This window comes from Myxine glutinosa, chromosome 4 (assembly GCF_964187855.1).
Source record: "Myxine glutinosa chromosome 4, kmMyxGlut1.1, whole genome shotgun sequence".
Taxonomy (NCBI): Eukaryota; Metazoa; Chordata; class Myxini; order Myxiniformes; family Myxinidae; genus Myxine; species Myxine glutinosa.
Genome location: NC_136264.1, coordinates 152,175,186 through 152,198,689, shown reverse-complemented (window position 1 = coordinate 152,198,689; position 23,504 = coordinate 152,175,186). Strand labels below are relative to the sequence as shown.

The following is a 23,504-nucleotide window of genomic DNA, read 5'->3' as shown; positions in this document are numbered from 1 at the left end:
CATGCTACTGGCACTGAGCTGTCAAGGTGATGAACAAAGGTGTTCGTAGGGAGAGCCCAATGTGCTAGTCTCCACTGGATATCTGTGAGGAACCCGTAAATAGGTAGTTTGTACATATTAGGCCACAGTGGCGTGGCAGGAGACCCTGGCCCTAACCTTTCTGACCACAAGGCCACTCGCGCCACTCCGGAGAAGGGTGATGCTTGGTTTTCTCGAAGGAGCTTGTGAATACCCGCCTTTTTTACCAAATGAAAAGGAGATACAAGTTCACCATTTGACTGGAGAGCTGGGAGCACCTTAATTTCAGGGAAAGACAGCCGAAAATCCTCGACATTGTCTATACCTTCCCAGCCAATATTTAACTCCTTAAACTTCCTCTTGACGATGCGTATAATTTGGCTGACAATACGCACGGATCTTAAACCAAGAATGGCCGCCACCCTGCCAGCAGACATCCATTTTGTCCCAGATGTATCCCTCAGGTCACAAACTTTGCCAATTCCTCCTTGAGTAAATTTCCTAATCAAAGTCGGACTATGAGGAATGCATGGAAAAAAACCGTTATAGAAAATAGGCTCTTGGATAAACATCCGGAAATTATAAGCCTCAAGGCAACGATGAACCCCAAAACCTTTCCAAACTCTCAGCAAACCCTGATAGAAAATTGGGATTGAAACTAAGCTGACACTGTCAAGGTTCACCAGGAACAAGTGCCTATCATAACACAGGCCTCCCGCTTGTTGCAACAAGCAAAACGCAAATGAGCGCCAGGGCAGCTCTTCAGCATACAACAGACGTTGCACAGACTGTAGGCGAAAAGCCATAAGCCGGGTGGACACATCCACAATTCCATGTCCACCCTCCTTCCGAGGATGGTACAGTATTTGCGGCCGAAGCCAGTGGTATCCATTCCAAAAGAAATTGACCAAGACCCGCTGGATGGCTGGTATCAACTCCTTGGGTGGCTGCAAGGCAATTAGTTTATGCCATAATCTTGCTGCTATCAAGTTATTTATAACAAGAGTGCGGCCTTTGTAAGAAAGAGATCGCAGCAGTCCTTCCCATCGTTTCAACCGGTGTGTAATTTGTTCAATCATTCCTTCCCAGTTCTTCATTTCTACTTCCTGGTTGCCGAGATAGACACCAAGATATTTGACCCCATCTGTTTTCCACTCTAAATTATGTGGGAGTGACGGTGGCAGTGTTAAAGAAAGGTTATCTGAACCGCACCATAAGGCTACACTCTTGCCCCAATTTACTTTGGCAGAAGAGGCCGCAGAGTAGTCTTTAAGGCAACGCTGCACCGCAGCAACACTACTTGGGCCTTTAATCAGAACACATACATCATCAGCATAAGCTGTGACCACAAATCTTGAACTAAAAACGGCTCCCACATCCTGAGTTATTCGCTGCCTGATGGATGCTAAGAGTGGTTCAAGGGCAATTATATACAGAAGTCCAGAAAGGGGACAACCTTGACGGATACCCCGTCGGAAAGGAAAAGGGGGACATAAACTATTGTTTACTTTCATCATGCAGAAGGTGTTAGTGTATAACAGCTTAACATAGGAAATGAAAGTTTCGCCAAAACCCATCCGCTCCAGAACAGAAAACAAATATGTATGATCAACACGATCAAAAGCCTTTGTTTGGTCAAGAAACAACAACCCAAAACTGGCACGCAAGTACTTATTACAAGAAATAATATCCCTTATCAAAAAAATATTGTCATAAATTGACCTTCCTGGTACACAGTAGGTCTGGTCAGGGTGCACAATAGAGCTGATCACAGTTCCCAAACGGTTTGCTAAAGCCTTTGACAAAAGCTTGTAATCCGCACACAGCAATGAGACAGGCCGCCAGTTCTCGACTAGTTGAGTGTCCCCAGCCTTTGGCAACAGGCACATGACTGCTCTTCTGCAGGACAGGGGAAGCTCTCCAACATGAAGGCATTCATCAAATACCTCAAGCAGGTCAGGTCCCACAAGTTTCCAAAAAGTCTTATAGAACTCTCCAGGCAAACCATCAATCCCAGAGGCTTTACCATCCTTCAAGCTCCGCATAGCAGTTTCAAGTTCAGCAGCCGAAACTGACATGTTCAATGTGCGTTGCTGGTCCTCCTCAAGTCTTAGAAGCCCAGTAGTCAGCTCCTGCAAGATCTCATTACTTTTGCTCTGGGGGGAGTACAAGTTTGTATAAAAACCCTTCAAAACAGACTTAATCTCCTGTTGGGAGGTCACTATTGACCCATTAGCAGCACGTAGCCCGTGAATCTGTTGTGCTTTTTTGACAGAGTTCTCCAAACTAAAGAAGTCCTTATTTGGCATATCCAAAGTCAAGTAACTCATCCTCATATGCACCAAGGTACCCATTGCCCGCTGCCTCACCATTTCGGTCAGTAACGACCTTTTTGTCCATAGTAACTGATCATATCCCAAATCTTTCCCAGCCCCATTACGATTCTGTTCCAATTCTGCAATTTCGGCCTTTAATGAGTCAACTGAGAGACTTTGCATTTTAGTAGTAAACAGACTATACTGTTGACAAAACGTTTTAACTTGACACTTTGCAAGGTCCCACCATATGCGAAGGTTGGCATGCTCAAGCTTAGAGGACCGGATTTTCCCCCACACAGTTTGGAAGGCATCTTCAAATTTCTTATCACTTAACAACCGAGTATTGAGTGACCAGTACGCGCTACCTCCTGATGTCAGGGGTAATTTAAAGGACATTGCCACTAAATTATGATCTGAAAACCCTGTTGGGAGTATTTGGGTAGTGGACACCACATTCAGCATTGGCTTATTGATATAGATCCTGTCCAGCCTTGCCCTTGATATGACGCCATCATGACATCTGCACCATGTGTAGGCCCGTGAAGTTGGATGCTGCAACCTCCACACATCCTCAAAACAATAGTTCTTGATGAGGCTCGCTAACACCTTTGCAGAAGCGCCGTGGGGTTCATGTCCATTCCTGTCAACTGAAGGATCAATTGTACAGTTAAAGTCCCCTGCGATACAGGTGAGAGCAGCTGGATCCAGCCCCTCTACAAAGTCCCGCAATGTGGAAAAGAATGTTCTTCTTTCTATAGGTTCACTTGGTGCATACACATTTACTATAATAAGCTTTTGTGTATTGCAGTAGAACTCCACCGCTATCAAATGTGCCTTATGGACCTCCCTATAAATAACACTCTGAGTGGGAAGCCTGGGACTTAAGGCGATGGCAACACCCGCCTTGGGTGTGGAAACCCCACTCAGCCACCATTGCCCTTTAAAGAGTTTACACCATTCAGCTGCCAAATTGTTTGTGGCATGGGTCTCTTGCAATAGAATGACATCTGCTTTTACCCTCTCCATTGCCTGGATTGCTTGAATTTTTCGTAAGGGGGCACATCCCCCATTGATGTTCAGGGAGGCAATATGTATTTCTCGCGTTGTCATTCTAAGGTGGTAGCTCACCGTCCGCCTGCAATTCCTTATTCGCCTTTGTTACTGCTTTACGAAGACGTTGAAATTGAGGCTCCGAGAGCATGGGGTCATTTTTCTGTAAAAGAGGTTTCGAAACCTTAATGAAAGCTTGAACATCAGGGAAATGATCTCTAATTACAACATGACGTTGTCTAAACGTTTCGTTTAAGAAATCAATGACCTTCCCTTTTGTCACCTCTGCTTGCCTCACCTGCTCCTTCTGAGACTCACTCAGGGCAGCAATACTGCATCCTTCATCAGCCTCGACCCCACTCTCACCCAGTGGTGTGTCAGGCACTGGCACCTCATCTGTGTCATTGTCACCATGGTATTTTTGTTGCGTCTGCATGGCACCAACTACCCCATCGTTGTTGTCTGCCACCGACTTATCAATCTCTTTCTCATCATCTTCCGTTGAGATGAGGGTCCTTAACTGCTCGTCGCATGGTGCAGGGTGTCCACCATCACACACGGTGACACGCTCGGTAATGCTTCGATTCTCTTCATCCTGTGAAATGGGCAGATTCCCATCTCTACCTATTGCATTACCATTTTGCTCATGGTCATCAGGTTGGTCTGTATTACCATCTGCCTGCATGAGAACCATTTTGTTTCCTTTTCCTCCATTCTCATCGCTCGCAAGAGAGCGTTTCAAGTTTCTCCTCGACTCGGTCTCCATCAGCTTCACCTCCTCGAAGTCCCTTTGTTCTTGAGGTTGCAGCCTCTCCTCCACATATGGTTGCTCCACTACCGTATGGGCTTCTCCACCAGCACCACTGTCACCCGCACCCTCGTATTCCGGTGTTGACCTTTTTTCGACACCTGGCTCATCTACAGGGTCGTTCAAGTCATTTACAGGGGGAGGGGGGGGGCTGCCCCCGCTGCTGTGGCATAACTCTTCCTCACATCAGGACAATACTGCCGAGTGTGTCCGTATGCCCCACATGTATAGCAAATCAAGGTCTCAGTAGCTGCAAAGATCCGGTAATCATGATCTCCTATTTTAAAATTTATAGATATGTTCAGCTGTTTTGCCTCATCCTTTGCTTTAGTACGACGAAACAAAAACGTCTAAACGACTCTACATGCTTCAGCCTTCCGTTCCTGGTTCGCAGGGGGACCGTGATAATTCGTGAGACGACAGTGCCATGCTCCCCTAATTTACGTAGGATTTCTTCATTCCTCAGAAAGGGCGGAACGTTACTTAAAATAACTTTAACTGCAAGCGTGTCCATGGACGATACCGGGACAAATTGGTCATTCCCCAACGTTAACCCGTTTTGCACCACGATGTCTGCAAGGCTAACTTGTGACACGAAAACCACCACTTTGTGGTTCTTTCGAGACGCAGCACGAATGTTATTTACCCCGATCAAATCCCCGATTGCAAGTAGAACATCGTCCATTTGCACGTCTTCCGGCGGAACAAGGCACAGCCCGTGCTTACGCGATAACACCTCATCACTAACACGATCAGCAGTCCTTTGACTATTCCTATTAGCCATTTATCGGCAATAAACTAAACAAACTAAACAGTAACAATGCAATAAACTAACCAAACAAATCAAAATTAGTTAAATAAGTAAATAAATAAATAAATAAATAATCGGCACGATATAACCAACCCACGTTATAAATTAATACAGGTGGCTAACCGTTACCGTGCTGTCTCTCTCTCCCTCTCTTGTCTCAAGAGCAGAAGGGAAACACGGAGAAAACTTCACAAACTCGTACAAAGGACACAAATGGAGTGAAAGGAGGATAGGAAAGACCACCAACACAGCACCGTACTCACAGCTCAACACCCACAGCCGCCATGATTACCACACCCACGCACGACTCACAACCATCCAGAAGGGGGCGCGAGAGAGAGAGAGAGAGAGAGACTTTTGTGCCCTTTTATTATAAAAATACAAGCAATTCCACAAAGCGGTTGTAAGCAAAGCAACCAGTTTAAAGAAACATTTCGTAAGGATCATGAATTCACCAAAAGGAGCAAAGGATATTTAAAGGAAACCAGCAAGTATAAAAATTTTACAAACCAAAGGTGAAGACACAAACAAAACCACAAACAATTTCAAAGGAAATGCTCATGCAAGAGCTATGACCACATCAAGAGCAAAATTAAGCGTTTAATTAAATTAAGCGAAACATTGAGAGAGGGAGAGAGGGAGAGAGGGAGAGAGGGAGAGAGGGAGAGAGGGAGAGAGGGAGAGGGAGAGAGAGGGAGAGAGAGAGAGACAGACAGACAGACAGACAGACAGACAGACAGACAGACTTTTGACTTTTAAGCTCTTTTTATTATAAAAGTATAAAACAAGAGTACCACCAAAAGCAATTCATCCAGGAAAATCAGTAAAATCATAGCAATCCCGGAAGGAAAAAACAATCGGTGCACTGCAAACCAAGCGACAGAAAAGGTGCAAATACCAAAAAAAACACACGAGGAGAAAATCTCGGCATAATTTCTAAACTAGGCATAATTATATATGTACAAATTTACAATCGCATCTGCAACCCTGAGGAGAGACTTAAGAAAGAAAGAGTAGGTCAAGACCAGGGGGGGGGGGGGGGGGGGGGAACGCCGGCAAGGAGAAGCATGGAACAGTGTATAAGAAACACCCGCACTGTATTATACAGAAATCTCACAAATCCCTCCAACACACCAGGTCGCAACAAAATTTGCAAGGTCGTTTGCAGTTTGGACACAGCCAAATTCAAGCTTGAGCCTTGCTGACACCAACGAACTAAAAAACACCATAATACTGCATTCCTGCATGGGTCTGCCGCCCAGCTTCGCCTTCCGCGACAGGTATACGGCCAGTTTAGCAGTAGCGGTTAGGAACCCGAATACAATAGATGTGGTTCCCTTTTTGGGAGGAAAGCCAAAGATGTAAGCTTTCAAAGAAAAGGTAACCTGCAATCTATGGGAAATAAAATTTAACCAATGAAACAAAGGAGAAAGTCTTTCACAATTAATGAAAGCATGAAACAAATCTTCCCTCACCGGACAAAAGGGGCAACAGCCGGAAATGGGGGAAAAAAACGAATGACAGCATTGGAAGGAACAATCCAGTGGGCCAAACGCCACTGAAGGTCACCTGTTCTTTTAGAAATAAGTCCAGCATACATTGTATCCCATAAAGGCTCAGAGGGGGGACCGGGAGGCAAGAGTCCTTTCCACCGGGTAACCCCAGCTAGAGGTGGGTCCCCAAGAAGAAGTTTCACACAAGACCTATAAATACTCTTGCTGCTCATAACATGGAAGGGGGGTGACCCTGCGCTCATGGGGGGCAGCTCGTTTGGGGTAAAAGCGACACCTAATTTTGGGACTGTGGGCTCAACCTCTGCGTCCTGCGTCCAATGTAGGCCTAGCTGGTGGCCCCTTCGGATCACCGCTCTTAGTATGTTCCCGAGTTGCCTCCTGGACCGAACACCTGTTAGGTCCGCCAGCTCGTTCGCAGGCTTCCATCCCTGTCCAGAGTCGTGTCGGAGATGACACACTTTCAGGATGTTGGCCACTATAAAATGCTGGCAGAAGTCGCGACTCCTCGGGATATCGGGGAAAAGTGGGTTGAAAAATAAAGGCTCGTGTGCATACATGTTAGTGCCATACGAGTCTGTTTGGCGACTTATCGAAACGCCCTGCCAGGCATTCAAGAGGCTCTGATAAAAGACTGGGAGCAGAGATGTATCGACGTGTTGAAGGTTGGTCAGGAAAAGTTCCTGTCCGTATCCGAGCCTCCCAGCTCGTTGAAGAATGGAGCAGGCTAAGGGCTTTCCTGGTAGGTGTTCTGCATAAAGCAAGCGTTGGATGGAGCGGAGCCGGAAGGCCAACAGGCGGCATTTCACATCGACTAGGCCATGACCACCCTCGGCCAAGGGACAACATATGGCGCTGGGTCGAAGCCAGTGGTAGCCTCCCCAAAAAAAATCCACCAGTTTCCTCTGGATAGCTTGGAGCAAAACCTCCGGTGGTTGCAGGCAGATGAACCGGTGCCACAAAAGGGTAGTGACGAGGTTGTTGACAACTAGCGCGCGACCCTTATAGGAAAGGTGGGGTAGAGCTCGTTTCCATCGGCTCAAACGCCCATCTACCTGGTCAATGATCCTGTCCCAATTGTTCTGGGCATACTGAGGAGGACCGAGGAAGACGCCCAAATACTTGATGCCATCGTTTGCCCACACTAGCTCTGCAGGAAGGGGAGGTGGTGGTAATAACGGTGGCATAGGTAAGTCATTTTTTGGAAAGGGGATCCACAGAGCCTTGCTTTTCCCCCAATTACACCTTAATGATGAGGCAAGGTTGAAGTCCGACAAACACTTTGCCATGGCGTCATTGTCGCATTTTCTTTTTATAATGACACAAAGGTCGTCGGCATAAGCTGACAGGGTCAAAGGTGGGTGTCCTGGAGAAAGGACAAGTCCAGGGATATCCTTTCTGAGGGCGATTAAGAGGGGCTCCAAGGCGAGGGCAAATAATAGACCTGAAAGTGGACAACCTTGCCTTACCCCTCTCTGAACCTTTATGGGTGGGCAAAATTCGTTGTTAACTTTGATCAAGCTGGAGATGTTTGCATATAACAAAGCTATGTAGGCTATAAAATTAGTGCCAAGCCCGCAAGCTTGTAACACGTGACACAAAAACTCATGATCAATGCTATCAAAGGCCTTTGCAAGGTCAAGAAACACCAATCCAAAATCCTCTTTGACACATTTACCAGTTAACAAATCTCTGACTAGGAATATGTTGTCATAGATGGATCTGCCAGGGATGCCGCAACTTTGATCAGGTGACACCAGGTCCCCAATAACTGTCTTCAACCGGTTCGCAAGGACCTTGGAAAACAGTTTGTAATCCGTGCACAACAAAGAGATCGGACGCCAGTTTGACAGGTGTCGGAGATCGCCAGTCTTGGGTAGCAGGCAGAGTACTGCTCTTCTAAAACTGAGCGGTAATTCTCTGGATAAAAGAGATGCATCCAGAACATTGAGCAGCTCTGGGCCCAAAATGTCCCAGAATGCCGAAAGAAATTCGGCCGGTAGGCCATCGATGCCAGGGGCTTTTCCCGACTCCATCTCAGCGAGTGCACCGGTTAGCTCTGGAAGGGTAATTGGAGCATCCAGTTCCAGACGTTGGGCCTCAGCCACAGAAGGAAGATGAGAGGTCAAAACATTCATCATTTCGTGAGAAACTGTTTTGGCCTTGAAAAGTTCAGAAAAGAAATCGATTACATTTAATCTTATATCACTCGGATTTGTTAGGATGTTCCCCCCTGGGTCCAAAACCGAAGATATAAGTCGTGCTGGTTTCTCTACAGTTTCTAGGTGAAAGAAAGCCTTAGTTGGGGTATCTGAAACCTTTATTTTTTTGTATTCTTAGCCGAACTAGTGTGCCCGCTGCTTTTTCATGGATCAAATCCCAGACAGAGAGAGAGAGAGAGAGAGAGAGAGAGAGACAGACAGACAGACAGACAGACAGACAAACAAACAAGAAGGAAAGGGCCGATCCATGGGGACTCTGACCGTGACTGTGCTGCCCTGATGAATCTGGGCAGCAAGGAAGAACGGGGAAGATTTGGCCTCCGACTTGCATTGGGGGGGGGGGGGGGGGGGTACAACCACCACAAAGAGGCGTCCCCAATAATTGTGCAGAAATGTTGTTATCGTCAATGGTAGATGTCGTCAGATATTGGAGGAGAGGACAGAGGAGCCCAGCCCCAATTGGTAACTCCAAATTATGAGCAGCCAATAATACACTGCAGTGACCTCAGATGGGCCCCCAAAAAATCCTAATCTAAGAGCAGCTTCCAGTCTCAAACTGGCAAGACATAGACGAGATAATACGCCAGCTGATGAGGCCACCTTCCTGGGAATTATACTAAGTTCAGGTTTCTACATAGAGGCAGGTATGGTGGAAAGTTTGCATCATTTCTGGGACTGGGGCTATGCTGCTTATGCCACTGTGCCCCCAATGGTTACTACAGGAATGGAGAATTTGACCAGGTTACCAAAGCACAATGGTCTACTCTTTTCAAAAGGCACTGTGGAATATTCATTGGCAACAAGCAAATGCTAGGAGAAGGGAATGTTGACTTAATGGGCCCTACAAAGGACGGCATACTCAATTATGTGATGCTCTGCCTGTAAAGCACCAGGATGACAGTGAAAAGTCAGGTTCCCAAAGTATAGAACTGAAAAGTGTGTCTGCTGACTCTGAGCTCTAAAAGAAAAAGAATAAATAATTAAATCCCAGCTGAAGAACCTGGCATTGCCTGGAGAGGGAGGGGCAGGGAGAGTGAGTGGAGGGGGAGGGAGAGGAGAGGAGGAAAGAAGGGCAAATTTACCCGTTTTAACGAAGAATGCTTTAACATCAGAGTTGCTCAGGTAAAAAAGGTAATTGTACTATCCTCTGCCACCACCACTAGGTGGTGCTACACGGTACACATTTACATAGATAATTTATTCCCCCAGCTCCCACCTCCCCCCCTTCAACCCACGCGTGAGGCTGCAGCCACATAGCCTATGTTGCCCCCCAAACAAAGTTGTATGTGTACCCCGAGTTTGGAGTTTGTAACTTAAAAGATGTGACCGTGCAAAGAATACATACAAACAGAGAGAGCTTTTTGTGTTTTATAGGTATCAACAACAGGCATTTTAAGGCCATTTTCGCTGCAAGAGCGAGGGTTAGCCTTGGGGTCCCCATGACAATCTTCTCCATTTTGCCCTATTTTCTGCATCTCCCCTTGTTAACCCCCTTGCCCGCATTTCTTCTTCGACCATCTTTAGCCAAGTCTTTCTCGGTCTTCCCCGTCCTCTACTTCCTTCTACATTCATTTCCATCACTCTTCTCAACCAGTCACTTTCATCGTTCCTCAACACATGACCAAACCATCTCAAACTGTTTCTCTTCACAGCATCCATCACAGGCTCTATTCCCATCATCTTTCGCAATTCATCATTTGTCTTCCTCCCTCTCTCAACGATACTCCACACATCCATCGAACCATTCGCATTTCCACCCTTTCCAGCCTTCGTTGCTGCTCTACGTTCATTACCCATGTCTCGCTCCCATAAATCATAACACTTCTCACACATGCAGCATACACCTTTCCCTTCAGCTTCAACGACACTCCCCTCCTCGCCAGCACGCCACTCAGTTCCCGAAACTTCTTCCATGCACATCTCACTCGAGCAACCATTGCCGAGTCTGATCCACCTTCTCCATTCAGCATGTCTCCTAGGTAACAAAATGTTTTCACACCTTCCAGATTCATGCCGTCTCCAAGATCCAACTCATCATTTCCTCCATCTGCAGCTCCCTCTGTGCACACCTTACACTTGAATGCAGCTGCCATACTGGTTAATGACCCTCTCAAACCACTCAATTTTGATGAACCCACTCAGCGCACATTGTATATTGAATGGAATTCACTCTGACACCCTTCCTGCACACAGCACACGGCCACTTCCCAGTTCTTTCCACCTCACCACATGCTTTACCACTTGCCATCACCTTCGTTTTTCCGATATTCACCTTCAGACCTTTTGTCTCCATACATTCCTTCCACTTGTTCATCTTCTCCTTCAGTCCATCCATACTTTCTGCAATCAACACCAGATCATCTGCATACAACAACTCCCATGGTAAACCCTCCTTTACGTTCCGAGCCAGCACCTCCATCACAGCTACAAATAGTAGTGGACTGAGTACTGACCCCTGATGCACTCCCACCTTCACCTCAAACTCACCACTGTTCCCGTCCTTCGTCCTTACAGCTGTACACGCTCTTTTGTACATTACCATCACTACTCTGATCAACCATTCCTCCACTCCTAACTTCCTCAATGCCCATGTCATTACTTCACGTGGAACCCTATCGAATGCTTTCTCCAGATCAACAAACCCAAGAAACAACTTCTTCCTCTTCTCCATGTACTTCTCCTGCAACTGCCTCACAATAAAAAGCGCATCTGTCGTTCCTCTTCCTGGCATAAATCCAAACTGCATTTCGTCAATCTACACTTTTTTCCTTATCCTCCTCTCCAACACCCTTTCCAATACCTTCATTCCATGCTCCAATAACTTTATCACTCGATACGAGCCACAGTCCAGAGGGTCACTCACCTTTCCCCTTGTATGGAGGGACAAGGGTACTCAGTTCCCAACCACTGGAATGCGGCCTTCTTTCACCACAAGATTGCAGATCTCTGTCATTTTCTTCACACCCCAATTTCCCGCTGCCTTCAACATATCTCCCACAACTCCCGTCGGCGCTCCCGCTTTTCTGCTCTTCATTGCTTTTATCTTATTTTATTATCTTATCTTATTTTATTTTATATTGCACAGTGGCATATAGGTATCGATGTCAGGTAATTGTTTTTTATTTATAGGTATGTGTACATGAATTCCACTGTCGTTACTCAAAAAGGGTAATATCTGAGTTAAAAAGTTAAATATAATGCATGAAATGGTGATGTGAGGAACGCATCCCCAGCTTATCTTACTATAATTCACCAAATGTCCGTCCGTCCGTTCGAAGGTACCGCAAAAACGGCTGAACCGATCGTAACGATATTTTGGGTGGGTATTCCTGGGACCCCTTGGGGTAAAATAGGCTATATTGCTTTTCCAATTTTTTCCCAATTTTCCAAGTTTTCCAGTTTGCCAGTTTTTCCAAACACGATGGAATAATATTTACCGATATGAACAGTGATGTGGCTTTTGTTGAAATTCTCTTCCGATATAAATTGTCTTGACGAACTCTTCCAATATAAACGTGCGGCTCCGAAGTAACATGGCAGCGTGTGCAAAGCGACTGAGAAACAGGTGTAGCGGCCGCTTCCGTGTTACTGATTCGGTGCGCACTCTTCACACATAAACGTGTGACTGAGAAAGACATGTCGCGAGCGGCCGCTTCCGTTTTGCAGAATTCAATGTTTTTTCAAAATTGGCGCCATGTACTGTTTAGATTTTGATGATTTGCATGTGATATGATTCAACGGATGTTTATATGAATCGTTTAAAAAAAAAAAGCCTTCAATTTCTGATATTTTGCCTTTTCATTTGGGCTTCCCAATTGAAGCCCCGCCCATAGGGCGGGTACCATTGCTAGTTCTATTAATTCTTATGAGAACTAGAACGGCACTCAGTAGAGAGCATATACCTCCGCCTGGTGACCAGTTTACGTTTTGTATCCCACTGATAGGCCGGATCTGGATTCGATAACTTTTTAAAATATGTTATATATCACTTTTCACCCGATCTCTCAATGGTGAAGAATCATTTAACAATTAAATAATTATTGTAGCCAAATCCATATTCAGATCTCAACAAAATTGAATCGATTCTTCATTGTCACACACACAACCTGTCCAACAGGTTTCGTCCAAATCCATCCATAACTTTTTCAGATATCCTGCTATATGTTGGTTTTAGCCCTATCTCCCATTGGTGAAGAATCACTTAAAAATTAAATAATTCTCATATCCGAATCCATATTCAGATCTTCACCAAAATCGAATCTATTTGTCGTTGTCAGAAACCCAACCGGTCCACCAAGTTTCGTCCAAATCCGTCCACAACTTTTTGAGATATCCTGCTATGTACCGTTTTTGGCCCCATCTCCCAATGGTGAAGAAGCACTTAAAAATTATACTAGTCGGATCCAAATCCAGATCTCCACTGTTACGGTCTGTGACCTTTCTTTTCTTCTTCATTCTCCCCCCCCCCCCCCCCCTTTGAGTTAGGCCAAGTGGTTTGGTCCACGGGTATAAAGCCTCTGATTGGCTGTGGTGCAGGGGAGGGGTCAGGAAGGTGATTCAGCAGGGGGAGTGGCCATTTTGGAGGAGTGCTCATGGTGGAGTGCTCATGGTGGAGTGCCTTTTCGGGTGTTGTGGAGGTTCCAGCTGCAATCTCTCCACCTGAAGGGTATGCTGGATCAACCCCCTGCAGCCGCCTCTCTACCTGAAGGGTGACTTTGATCGAACTCTTGCTGCCGTGTATCTACTGCCTTGGGGCCTACTCATGGACATGCCTACTCCTACCCTCTCGTGCTGGGCCTGCACTGGGGCCTACCACTGGGCCTGCCCTGGGGCCTACTGCTGGGCCTGCCTTGGGGCCTACTCGTGGACTTGCCTACTCCTACCCTCTCGTGCTGGGCCTGCACTGGGGCATACCACTGGGCCCTACTGCTGGGCCTGCCTTGGTGGCCTACTCTTGGACCTGCCTACTCGTGGACCTGCCTTCTCTTGGACCTGCCTTCTCTTGGACCTGCCTACTCTTGGACTGGCCTATTCTTGGGCCTGCCTACTCTTGGATTGGCCTACTCTGGTTTTTCCCTCTCTTCTCCCTTCTTTGTTTTTGTGTAGGAAGAGATTTTTCGTGTGATAATCCATAAATAAAGACAGTGTGATTGAAGGCTTGGCTTGGTGTGCTTCAGGCCGTAACATCACCAAAATCTAATCATTTCGTCCTTGTCACATACGCACCTCTGCCAAATTTCGTCCGAATCTGTCCACAACTTTTTGAGATATCTTGTTCGCAAACGGACAGACAAATGGACAGACCAACAGACAGACAGGGGTGAAAACATAACCTTCATCCACCTTTGGTGGTGGAGGTAAAAATTGCTGTGATTTACGTCATTTCGATATTCGTTGCACTTTTCAGTTGCACATCCCCGACCTAAAGAGAGATCTAACAGGAGAGGGAGACTTGGACAAATAATGGGTGTGGGGAGGAAGGAGGACTAAGGGAGGATGTATGCGGTGAACAAGATGGATACAGAAGCAAACTTTCTGCACGGAAAAACTGGAAATTTAAAAAAGGCTTAGGGTGAGGAAGGCAGATAACAGGGGTTCCTCCTTGGCACACCAGAAGCCTGGTGTTGGCTTAGCGGTTAGGGTGCCGGCTTGGGATCCTAGGATCCTGGGTTCGAATCCCGGTCGATTGCTGAATTAACACCATGGGGGTTGACTCGGCCTGTCATCCTTCCGAGGTCGGCAAATTGAGTACCAGTTCACTGGTAATTCCCTGTGTGTCACAAGGGGCGACTAACAGGGTTGGCGGCAGGAAGGGCATCTGGCCGTAAAACATTGCTTCAAAAAGGGGACCACGGTGCCCAAAAAAGGCCAACCCCTGCTCTGCGGCGAAAAATTGCCTCTAAAGGTGGTTCCTTCCTCCTTGGCACACCTGAGCTTCTATCCACCTACAAGGCTTTAATCTGCAGCTTGATGTAGTACTGCTCTCCCCTTTGGGATGGCTTCCCTGCCTCACATCTTGTTCAGCTTGATTCCGTGGAAACTAAAGCCTTCAAGATCATTGGAATCTCACGATGCCTACTCCTGCCTGCCCTGGGGCCTTGAGTCGAGTTTACTGCTGTGTGATATCACTTCGCCATCACTGACACATTGATGATCTCTCTGTCTTTTTCCACTTCATTTCTGGTCTTGCACCTCTGCCCTCTCCACGTTCCCCCCCACCCCCTCTCACCCATCCTGCCACCCTCCAAGTATCTGCTGGACGCTTGTGGTCCTCCAGCAACCCCTTCCTAATGAAACTGCCTAAGTCCAGAATGACTGCTCACCTCCACTCATTTATTCCTCTATTTTCCTGCCTGTGGAATTGCCTTCCACATTCTCTTCGATCCAATTCTTCCCTCTGGGTCTTCAAGACAGCTGTTCACCACCATATCAGGTCACCCCCTATCCAAAGTCATGATCTTTTCAACCCCCGTTAAACCACTCCCAACCCTCTCAAAATTTTGGTTATGTATCCATCTCGTCCACCCCTTACATTCTCCCCTACCCTTCATCATTACTTGCATCCCTTGTTTGTCCGTCTCCGTTTATCTTCTCCCTCTACCCTGATATTGGCATTTCCCCTTTCTCCTGCTGCTCCCTTTGTTATGTTGTGTCCTGATCTGTTTTCTGTCCTATCTCTTCCATGAGCCTCGACCATGTATTAAAAAAAGGATATATTTCTGGGTAAAGCAGCAACAACAACAACAGCATGACATACATCTATCCTTATATGACCTTTGCATTGGCCAGTGCTTGTATAGTTAATCTGCTCCATCGTGTTCTTGTCAATAACTCAACAGGTTTCAAATGTCATTTCTTTCATTCAGACAGACAAAACCGCATTCATAGATTTTTCTTCCCCTCTGATCCAATTTGAAAATTGCTGCAATTGATTCTTCTTTAGTTACAGTCGATGCATTTCCGTTTGATTCTGGCACTCACTTGTTTTAGATTTGTGACGTCAGTCGAGTTTACTCGATAGTCAGGTGTGTGAGCAAAATGCAGCTTTTGTTATTTGTTCCTCCATTCATTTTCTTAAATCTTATTGATTCCAGACCATAACATCACCATTTTGTTTTTGCCGATGTGGTCATAATCCTCAGAAACAATAATTGTTCATGTATGGTTATTGACTTGATTATTGATCAAGTCAACCCCCTTGACTTATCCCTGATGTTGGGCTAGCGGCTAGGGTGCCGGCTTAGGATACCTAGGATCCTGGGTTCGAATCCCGGTCGATTGCTGAATTAACGCCAGGAGGGTTGACTCAGCCTGTTCATCCTTCCGAGGTCGGCTAATTGAGTACCAGTTCACTGGTAATTCCCTGTTTGTCGTTAAAAGGCGGCAAAAAGGGTTGGCGTCAGGAAGGGCATCCGGCCGTAAAACATTGCTTCAAAAAGGGGACCGAAAAACAACAACAACCACGGTTCCCGAAAAAGGCCAACCCCCGCTTTGTGGGGAAAAATGGCCTCTAAAGGTTGTTTTTTATTTATTTATGGTTATTGACTTAAAAGCCTTTACGATGACATCTGACCATTTCACATTGCCCCTTTTGGTTAAAGACTATCTTATTGGATTTTAGGGTTGGCCTCCTGCACTCCTTTGTGCTTTATGAATCTCAAAATGGTACAACATTCCAGTTGATCCAAATTATAGCTCCATCACTCAGAAGTCTTTCTGCATTCAGGAAATCCCCTGGAGCCATGTGGAAGTGCAATTAATCATGAGCAGTTCATTGCTTTGCTGCTTTCCTAATCACATGCTCAATCCCACTGGTTGCAAAACAGGCAGGCAGCAGATTAGCACGAGATGAACAGCACAGTCCAGGCAGACCTGAGAGTGCTGCTTCCCCTCTGCCAATCTTGACTTGAGAATTAGCTCAGCTATCAGTATCTACATGGAATGTATGGAGACAAAAGGAGACAAATGGAGACAAAAGGTCTCAAGGTGATTATCGGAAAGACGAGGTGATGGCAAGTGGTAAAGCATGTGGTGAGGTGGAAAGAACTGGGAAGTGGCCATGTGCTATGTGCAGGAAGGGTGTCGGAGTGAACTCCATTCAATGTACGATGTGCGGTGTGCGCTGAGTGGGTTCATCAAAAATGTTGTGGTTTGAGAGGGTCATTAACCAATGTGGCAGCTACATTCAAGTGTAAGGTGTGCACAGAGGGAGCTGCAGATGGAGGAAATGTTGAGTTGGATCTTGGAGACGGCGTGAAGCTGGAAGGTGTGAAAACATTTTGCTACCTCGGAGACATGCTGAATGGAGAAGGTGGATCAGACTCGGCAACGGTTGCTCGAGTGAGATGTGCATGGAAGAAGTTTCGGGAACTGAGTGGCGTGCTGACGAGGAGGGGAGTGTCGTTGAAGCTGAAGGGAAAGGTGTATGCTGCATGTGTGATCCGTGTTATGATTTATGGGAGCGAGACATGGGTCATGAATGTAGAGCAGCAACGAAGGCTGGAAAGGGTGGAAATGCGAATGGTTCAGTGGATGTGTGGAGTATCATTGAGAGAAGGGCCTCAAACAGGGAACCATGATTGTAATGGGGCCCGCAAGGCTAACCCCCGCTCTAGCGGGGGAAAATGGCCTTAAAACGATCATTCACAGTATCATTGAGAGAGACGAAGACAAAGGATGAATTGCGAAAGATGATGAAAATAGAGCCTGTGATGGATGCTGTGAAGAGAAACAGGTTGAGATGGTTTGGTCAGGTGTTGTGGAAGGATAAAAGTGACTGGTTGAGAAGAGAAATGTGGGCAAGGGGGTTAACAAGGAGAGATGCAGAAAATAGGGCAAAATGGAGAGATTGTCATGGGGACCGCAAGGCTAACCCCCGCTCTAGCGGGGAAAATGGCCTTAAAATGCCTGTTGTTGTGTTGTATCAGTATCTATATGCCTGGTGTTGGCTTAGTGGCTAGGGCGCAGGCTTGGGATCCTAGGATCCAGAGTTTGAATCCCGGTCGATTGCTGAATTAATGCCAGGGGGGTTAACTCAACCTGTCATGACCTTCCGAGGTCGGCAAATTGAGTACCAGCTTGCTGGGATGAATGATCCCGGTGTTTACCCCGATTTAGAATAGATACATCGTATCCATGCGCATCATAGGAGGCGACTAAGGGTTGGCGTCAGGAAGGGCATCCGGCCATAAAAACATTGCCTCAAACAGGGAACCATGATCGTCATGGGGCCCGCAAGGCTAACCCCCGCTCTAGTGGGAAAAAATGGCCTTAAAACGATCATTCATATTCATCAGTATCTATAATATGCAGAAAAATATCCATTTTAGTCGCTAACATTTGAAATGCAAGTTTACATTCGGGCAGCTGAATCAATTAGTGAGTTGAAGTAAGATGACTATCGTTGTAACTGTTGTGTGTCAGGCAGGGGACGAACGAGGCATGCTCAGCTTGGCATTCCATCCAGATTTTGCACAAAATGGAAAGCTGTATGTGTCGTACACAACACGCGGTGATGCCTGGGGCAGCGGTCCGCACGACCACATTTTGCGTGTCTCAGAGTTCACAGTTTCCAGGTTAGTATGTCAACAGTGCACAACTTTTAGCTCCAAGAGCCCAATGACTATTCTTATCCAAATGGCAGAACACTAAAAATGTGCCATACGTTTAATGGTAAAAGTACTGGTCACCCTGCTGCCGGTACTTTTCCTGTAAAATATATGATAAGTTAAAACTTTGCAGCATACTTAGTTCTCCCACAAAGCAACAATAGAGGAATATTAAAATTAATAGTGGAGTTCAAAATCAAACCTACAAGTAACTATCTCTGGAAAACCTCTTGTATGTGTTCTTCCCAACACTATGTTCTTCCATGGTAAATAACATATCAGGCTTGCATATCTTCATCATCCAAATTGTAATTTTCTCCCACAAATGCTCCCTTTATAATATGGCCCTTCGAGTGATGTCACTACCCAAGGGTGCAGTACCTCAACATTACCAATTTTGCATAATGTCCACAGTCCACACACAATATTTTGCCATACAAGTTCACAGTCGTACTGCTTTATAATTTACTAGCAGAAGTACCCGGCATTGCCGGGCGGGGGAGGGGAGGGGGAGGGGAGGGGAACGGGGGGAGAGCGAGCCCCTTGGTAAAGCGAGCGATTTTTTTTTTCATAGCGTCATAGCGTTCATAGCGTTTCATAGCGTCATAGCGATTTTTTGTTCATAGCGTCATAGCGTTTCATAGCGTCATAGCGATTTTTTTTTTCATAGCGTCATAGCGTCATATCGTTCATAGCATCATAGCGTTCATAGCGTTCATAGTGTCATAACGTCATAGCGATTTTTTTTTTCATAGCGTCATAGCATCATCACGTGATCGCTCTGAGCGAATCAGCGCCCACCTGCTCTGATTCCGTTGATTCCGTGCGCTGAAATGCGCTGAGGTAAATATGAATAAAAAATATGGATCGTCAAATATTTTGAGTTCGGCCATGTTCGTCCCAGGCTCAATGGCCATGTCTATGCCAAATATCAAGCACGTAAGCCTCTCCGTTTAGGAGTCTATCGGTAACATTACACACACACACACACACACACACACACACACACACACACACACACACACACACACACACACACACACACACACACACACACACACACACACACACACACACACAAACTGTGTTTTATATATATAGATAGACACATCTACAGGGAACTGAACAGACATAAATCAGATTTTTGATTTAGCACGACTACCAGAAATGGAGGGTGATATCAAATCTCAAAAGAGGGACTTCAGGAGTTACTATTTGTGCATCAATCTGATCCATCCTTTGTTTTGTTCTCCATTAAGGAAGTCTTGGCGACACGTATCCCGGAACTCAGAGCGTCGCATATTAGATGTGGCGGAGTTGAGGCGTGCGCACCTTGGTGGCGAACTGCTCTTTGGACCAGATGGTCTGCTGTATGTGGTACTGGGGGATGGACGTATCACACTGGATGACATGGAGGAGATGGATGGACTAAGGTAGCTTCATTTCTTCATACTGGATACCAAGCATTCAATACAAATCACAACTTAGCACATAATCACATAAGGTGGTATTAAACCTAAAACACATCAAACACCCCAAAAAATTAAATTCAACGACACTAAGTGTGAACATCTTCCTTATGACACCTGTTGTATATTTTCTGCAGCCACATTTGAGTATTTTCCCTTTGGAACCTTGCTGGAAAGCAGCTGAAAAAGAAAACCTGACTACTACATTAATTATCCTTAAAACTATCTTTTCAGCAGCCATTATTAATGCTCGGAGCCACTCAATTTTGCTCTTCCACATGCAGTGGAAAAGCAGCAAGGTTTGCTCATAATTTCAGTCCAAATGGCCTTCCCAATTCCCAAATGGCTCAAATAGCCACTGCTGGAGGTTCTAGGCAATCTTCCGACACACTTATTCCCTAGCCCTGACCCATTGTCGTTAATGTTATAAACGCCTCAACGCTTTGAGAGGCCGCATAGCTTGCTCAGGTCATTAAGATTTCGTATGGAGTGCCAGGGTCACATTTACAGCAGTAATTTGGTCTATAATGCCAAGCATGCTTGGGTGCAGAACCCTCCATGACCTATGTGGAAATAATTGAAATTACCAGTGCCACAGTAAGTTTCAAATTGTCAGAGAGTTTGATATGCAACTCCTCCCAGAGGTTGGCTAAGTAATAAGATGATGCTGGCATTCTGTCCACTTTGTGAACTCCCCAATATTGAACCAAAACTCCAAGTGTGGCTCTGAACCCTTGCCATTTCCCATGTGACTTTGCTAATCCCAATGTTAACCTTAATCAAATAACCCTCTGACCCCATTTCGTATCTGTAACATTCGATCTAATATTTAACGTTGCCCATTATTCTTTTATTTTCCTAGTATACTCACCTCATCACTGTAACTACATCCTGAGATTTTAAACACAAGCAATCTTCTTCATTGTAACTATATAGCATGAAATTCCAACTTGACGCTCTTCCTTTTAACCTCACAAATTTTCTCCCCAGTGATTTCACAGGATCTATTCTTCGGATCAATGTGTCGGTGCCAGGCTGTGACCCTCCATATGCTATCCCACCTGACAACCCGCATGCCAATGGCACATCTCACCCACCTGAGGCCTACACACACGGCCTGCGAAGCCCGGGCAGGTTAGTGCTGCATCAAATCTATAGTCTGAATCATACATCACATGTCACCTGAATTATCTTTATGGGAGCAGCTTCATTGGCAGCAATCTTTCCTTTCTGCTCCTGGGATGGATTGTTGACAAGGACGAATTTATTTGACAAAAACAGCTGTTTTATTGCGTCGCTAATATGAGTGCACTCAACTGTGGAGTATTCCGTCCTTCAGAAGAGATTTTAAGCTGGATATATCTTCTGCAATGACTAAAATGTAATTTATTCCATGGTTTATTCGCAAGAGCGAGGCTTTGGACCAGTTCCATAGAAATATATCCTACACTGGTTGGCCTGTTTGTATTCAAATCTGAGCACTCAGCTCAAGACAATGATCTCAGGTTGAAATCCCATATACTATTAATTAGTACATTAGCCACTATTGTTCTAGGAATTTATGGAAAAGTACCCTGATGTTTCCTAATGTCCTTGCCCTAAAATGTAGTATATGTAGAAGCTCCTCCGTGAGGCTTAGATCATCGTATAAAAATGTGATATGCTAGAAAAATATGATTGGTTTATGAAAATTGCAGAATGCCAAACTGACCATCAGGTATTGTTGATCAAGCTTAAGATCACTCTGAAGCCGAAAGTAAATAGGAAAAGCTTCAAGCCGGTAAAAAGCCTAAACATCTGTCCTTTAAATAACCCAATCATTCAAGCTGAGTTGGTTTGCAAACTCGATGACAAATTGGCTGAGTCTGATAGAAAACAATTTCAATTAGTAAATGAAGAGTGGGAAGAACTGAGAGACTCTGCATTAATGGTACAACAGAAACACTGCTTGGAACAAAGAAGCATAAGGATGCTGACTGTCTTTTTTTTTCTTCAAAAAACAGGGATGTGATTCAACCACTACTGCACCAAAAATGCAAGAGTATTCATATACAGTCGGTATACAGTATATATATATATATATATATATATATATATATATATATATATATATATATATATATATATATATATATATATATATATATATATATATATATATATATATATATATATATATATATATATATATATATATATATATATATATAGTCGGACCCCGCTATTCGTAGTTCCGCTATTCATGGAATTCACGTATTCGCGGTTGATAAAATACGACATGTTTCTCTATTCGCGGAAAAATGGCCCGCAAATTTGCGGGTTTTTTTCTTTTCGCAGCTGTGTTCCACGAAATCACCGTTTTTTTTCCCTCCTATTCACTGCCATGTTCCACGAATTCGCGGTTTTTCAAGGGCGCAAAATTTTTTTTTACAAGCCACTAGCTTGTCACATTTATAAAACCCATCTTTTATCAGCCATGCAAAAAGCAGGTGGACATACACAAAAAAACATCTTGTATGAGCCGGGAGCATGACCTGCTGTGCGATATGCGTTTTCATGACTTTTGCGGCCGGAAATTTTAGCTGGACTATAATCGAGAGCTTCGCTGTATATCCCACCAGATGTGTAAACAAGTCAACTCCGTGAATTATAGAATGCAAACGCTTCATTAAATCGATTACAGCTGTCAATTTACGGTAAAGCATCATCAGATGTTACACAATGAAAACACTTCGGGGTATGTACCATCAGCGACGAAAACAAGTCAACCCCGCAAATTATAGAATGCGAATGCTTCATTAAATCTATTACATATTGAAATTAGCAGACAGGCTCAATACCCACAATGCTCACAATCCTACACATAGTACAGACTGTCCTCGATTTAGATAATTGTTGCTTTGACCTGTGTTTTTGACTTGCTCTGCTCATCGTTCAACAATGTCTCCCAAGCGCAAAAGCAGTGCCGGAGATGCATCGACTTCCCAGAGGCAGAATAAAGTAATGAGTCTTAGCCAGAAAGTAGAGCTGCTCAATCGGTTTTTGAAAGGAGAGAGTGCGGCCTCTGTGGGCAGGCATTATGGCGTCAACAAATCCACTGTTCGCTACATACGGAAGAATGAGAAGGCGATTCGTGACAGTATTTCAGCGAGCGCTGTATTGAGTATGAAGGTGGTCACCCATGTCCGCGATGTCCACATAGAAAGGATGGAGAAGACTTTCAGCATATGGATCGAGGACAACATGCAGAAAAGTGTGCCTTTGGGTGGACCTCTCATTCACGAAAAGGGCCAAACAAATTTACGATCATCTGTCTGGTGCGGGTGGTGCCAGCACGAGTGATGCGCCGAGCAATGATGGTACAAGCAGGATGACTTCATTCACTGCAAGCAGGGGATGGTTCAATCGTTTCAAGGAACGGTACTGTCTCAAAAATGTGAGGCTCTCAGGGGAGCATGCCTCCGCAGACCACAAGGCGGCAAAAGCTCAACTCGTGAGGCTGATTGAAGAGAAGGGATACCTCCCAGAGCAGGTGTTCAACGCTGATGAGACTGACCTCTTCTGGAAAAAGATGGCCACGAGAACTTTCATCTCGAAGTGCGAGGAGACAGCATCGGGATTTAAGGCTGCCAAGGACCAGGTATCACTTCTCGTCTGTGCAAACGGAAAAGGGGACTTCGTGCTGAAAC

General features: G+C 45.3%; 1 protein-coding gene across 2 annotated transcripts in view; it reads left to right on the top strand.

Moving 5' to 3' along the window:
- LOC137425421 (hedgehog-interacting protein) overlaps positions 1 to 23,504 on the top strand; it is a gene marked incomplete at its 3' end in the record, with an annotated part of 149,682 nt that overhangs the window by 58,655 nt on the left and 67,523 nt on the right. For both annotated transcript variants that reach the window (XM_078776630.1, XM_078776631.1), the window contains 3 exon segments: positions 18,162 to 18,313; positions 19,606 to 19,779; positions 20,806 to 20,949. In XM_078776630.1, coding sequence (XP_078632756.1) covers positions 18,162 to 18,313; positions 19,606 to 19,779; positions 20,806 to 20,949 — 470 coding nt within the window.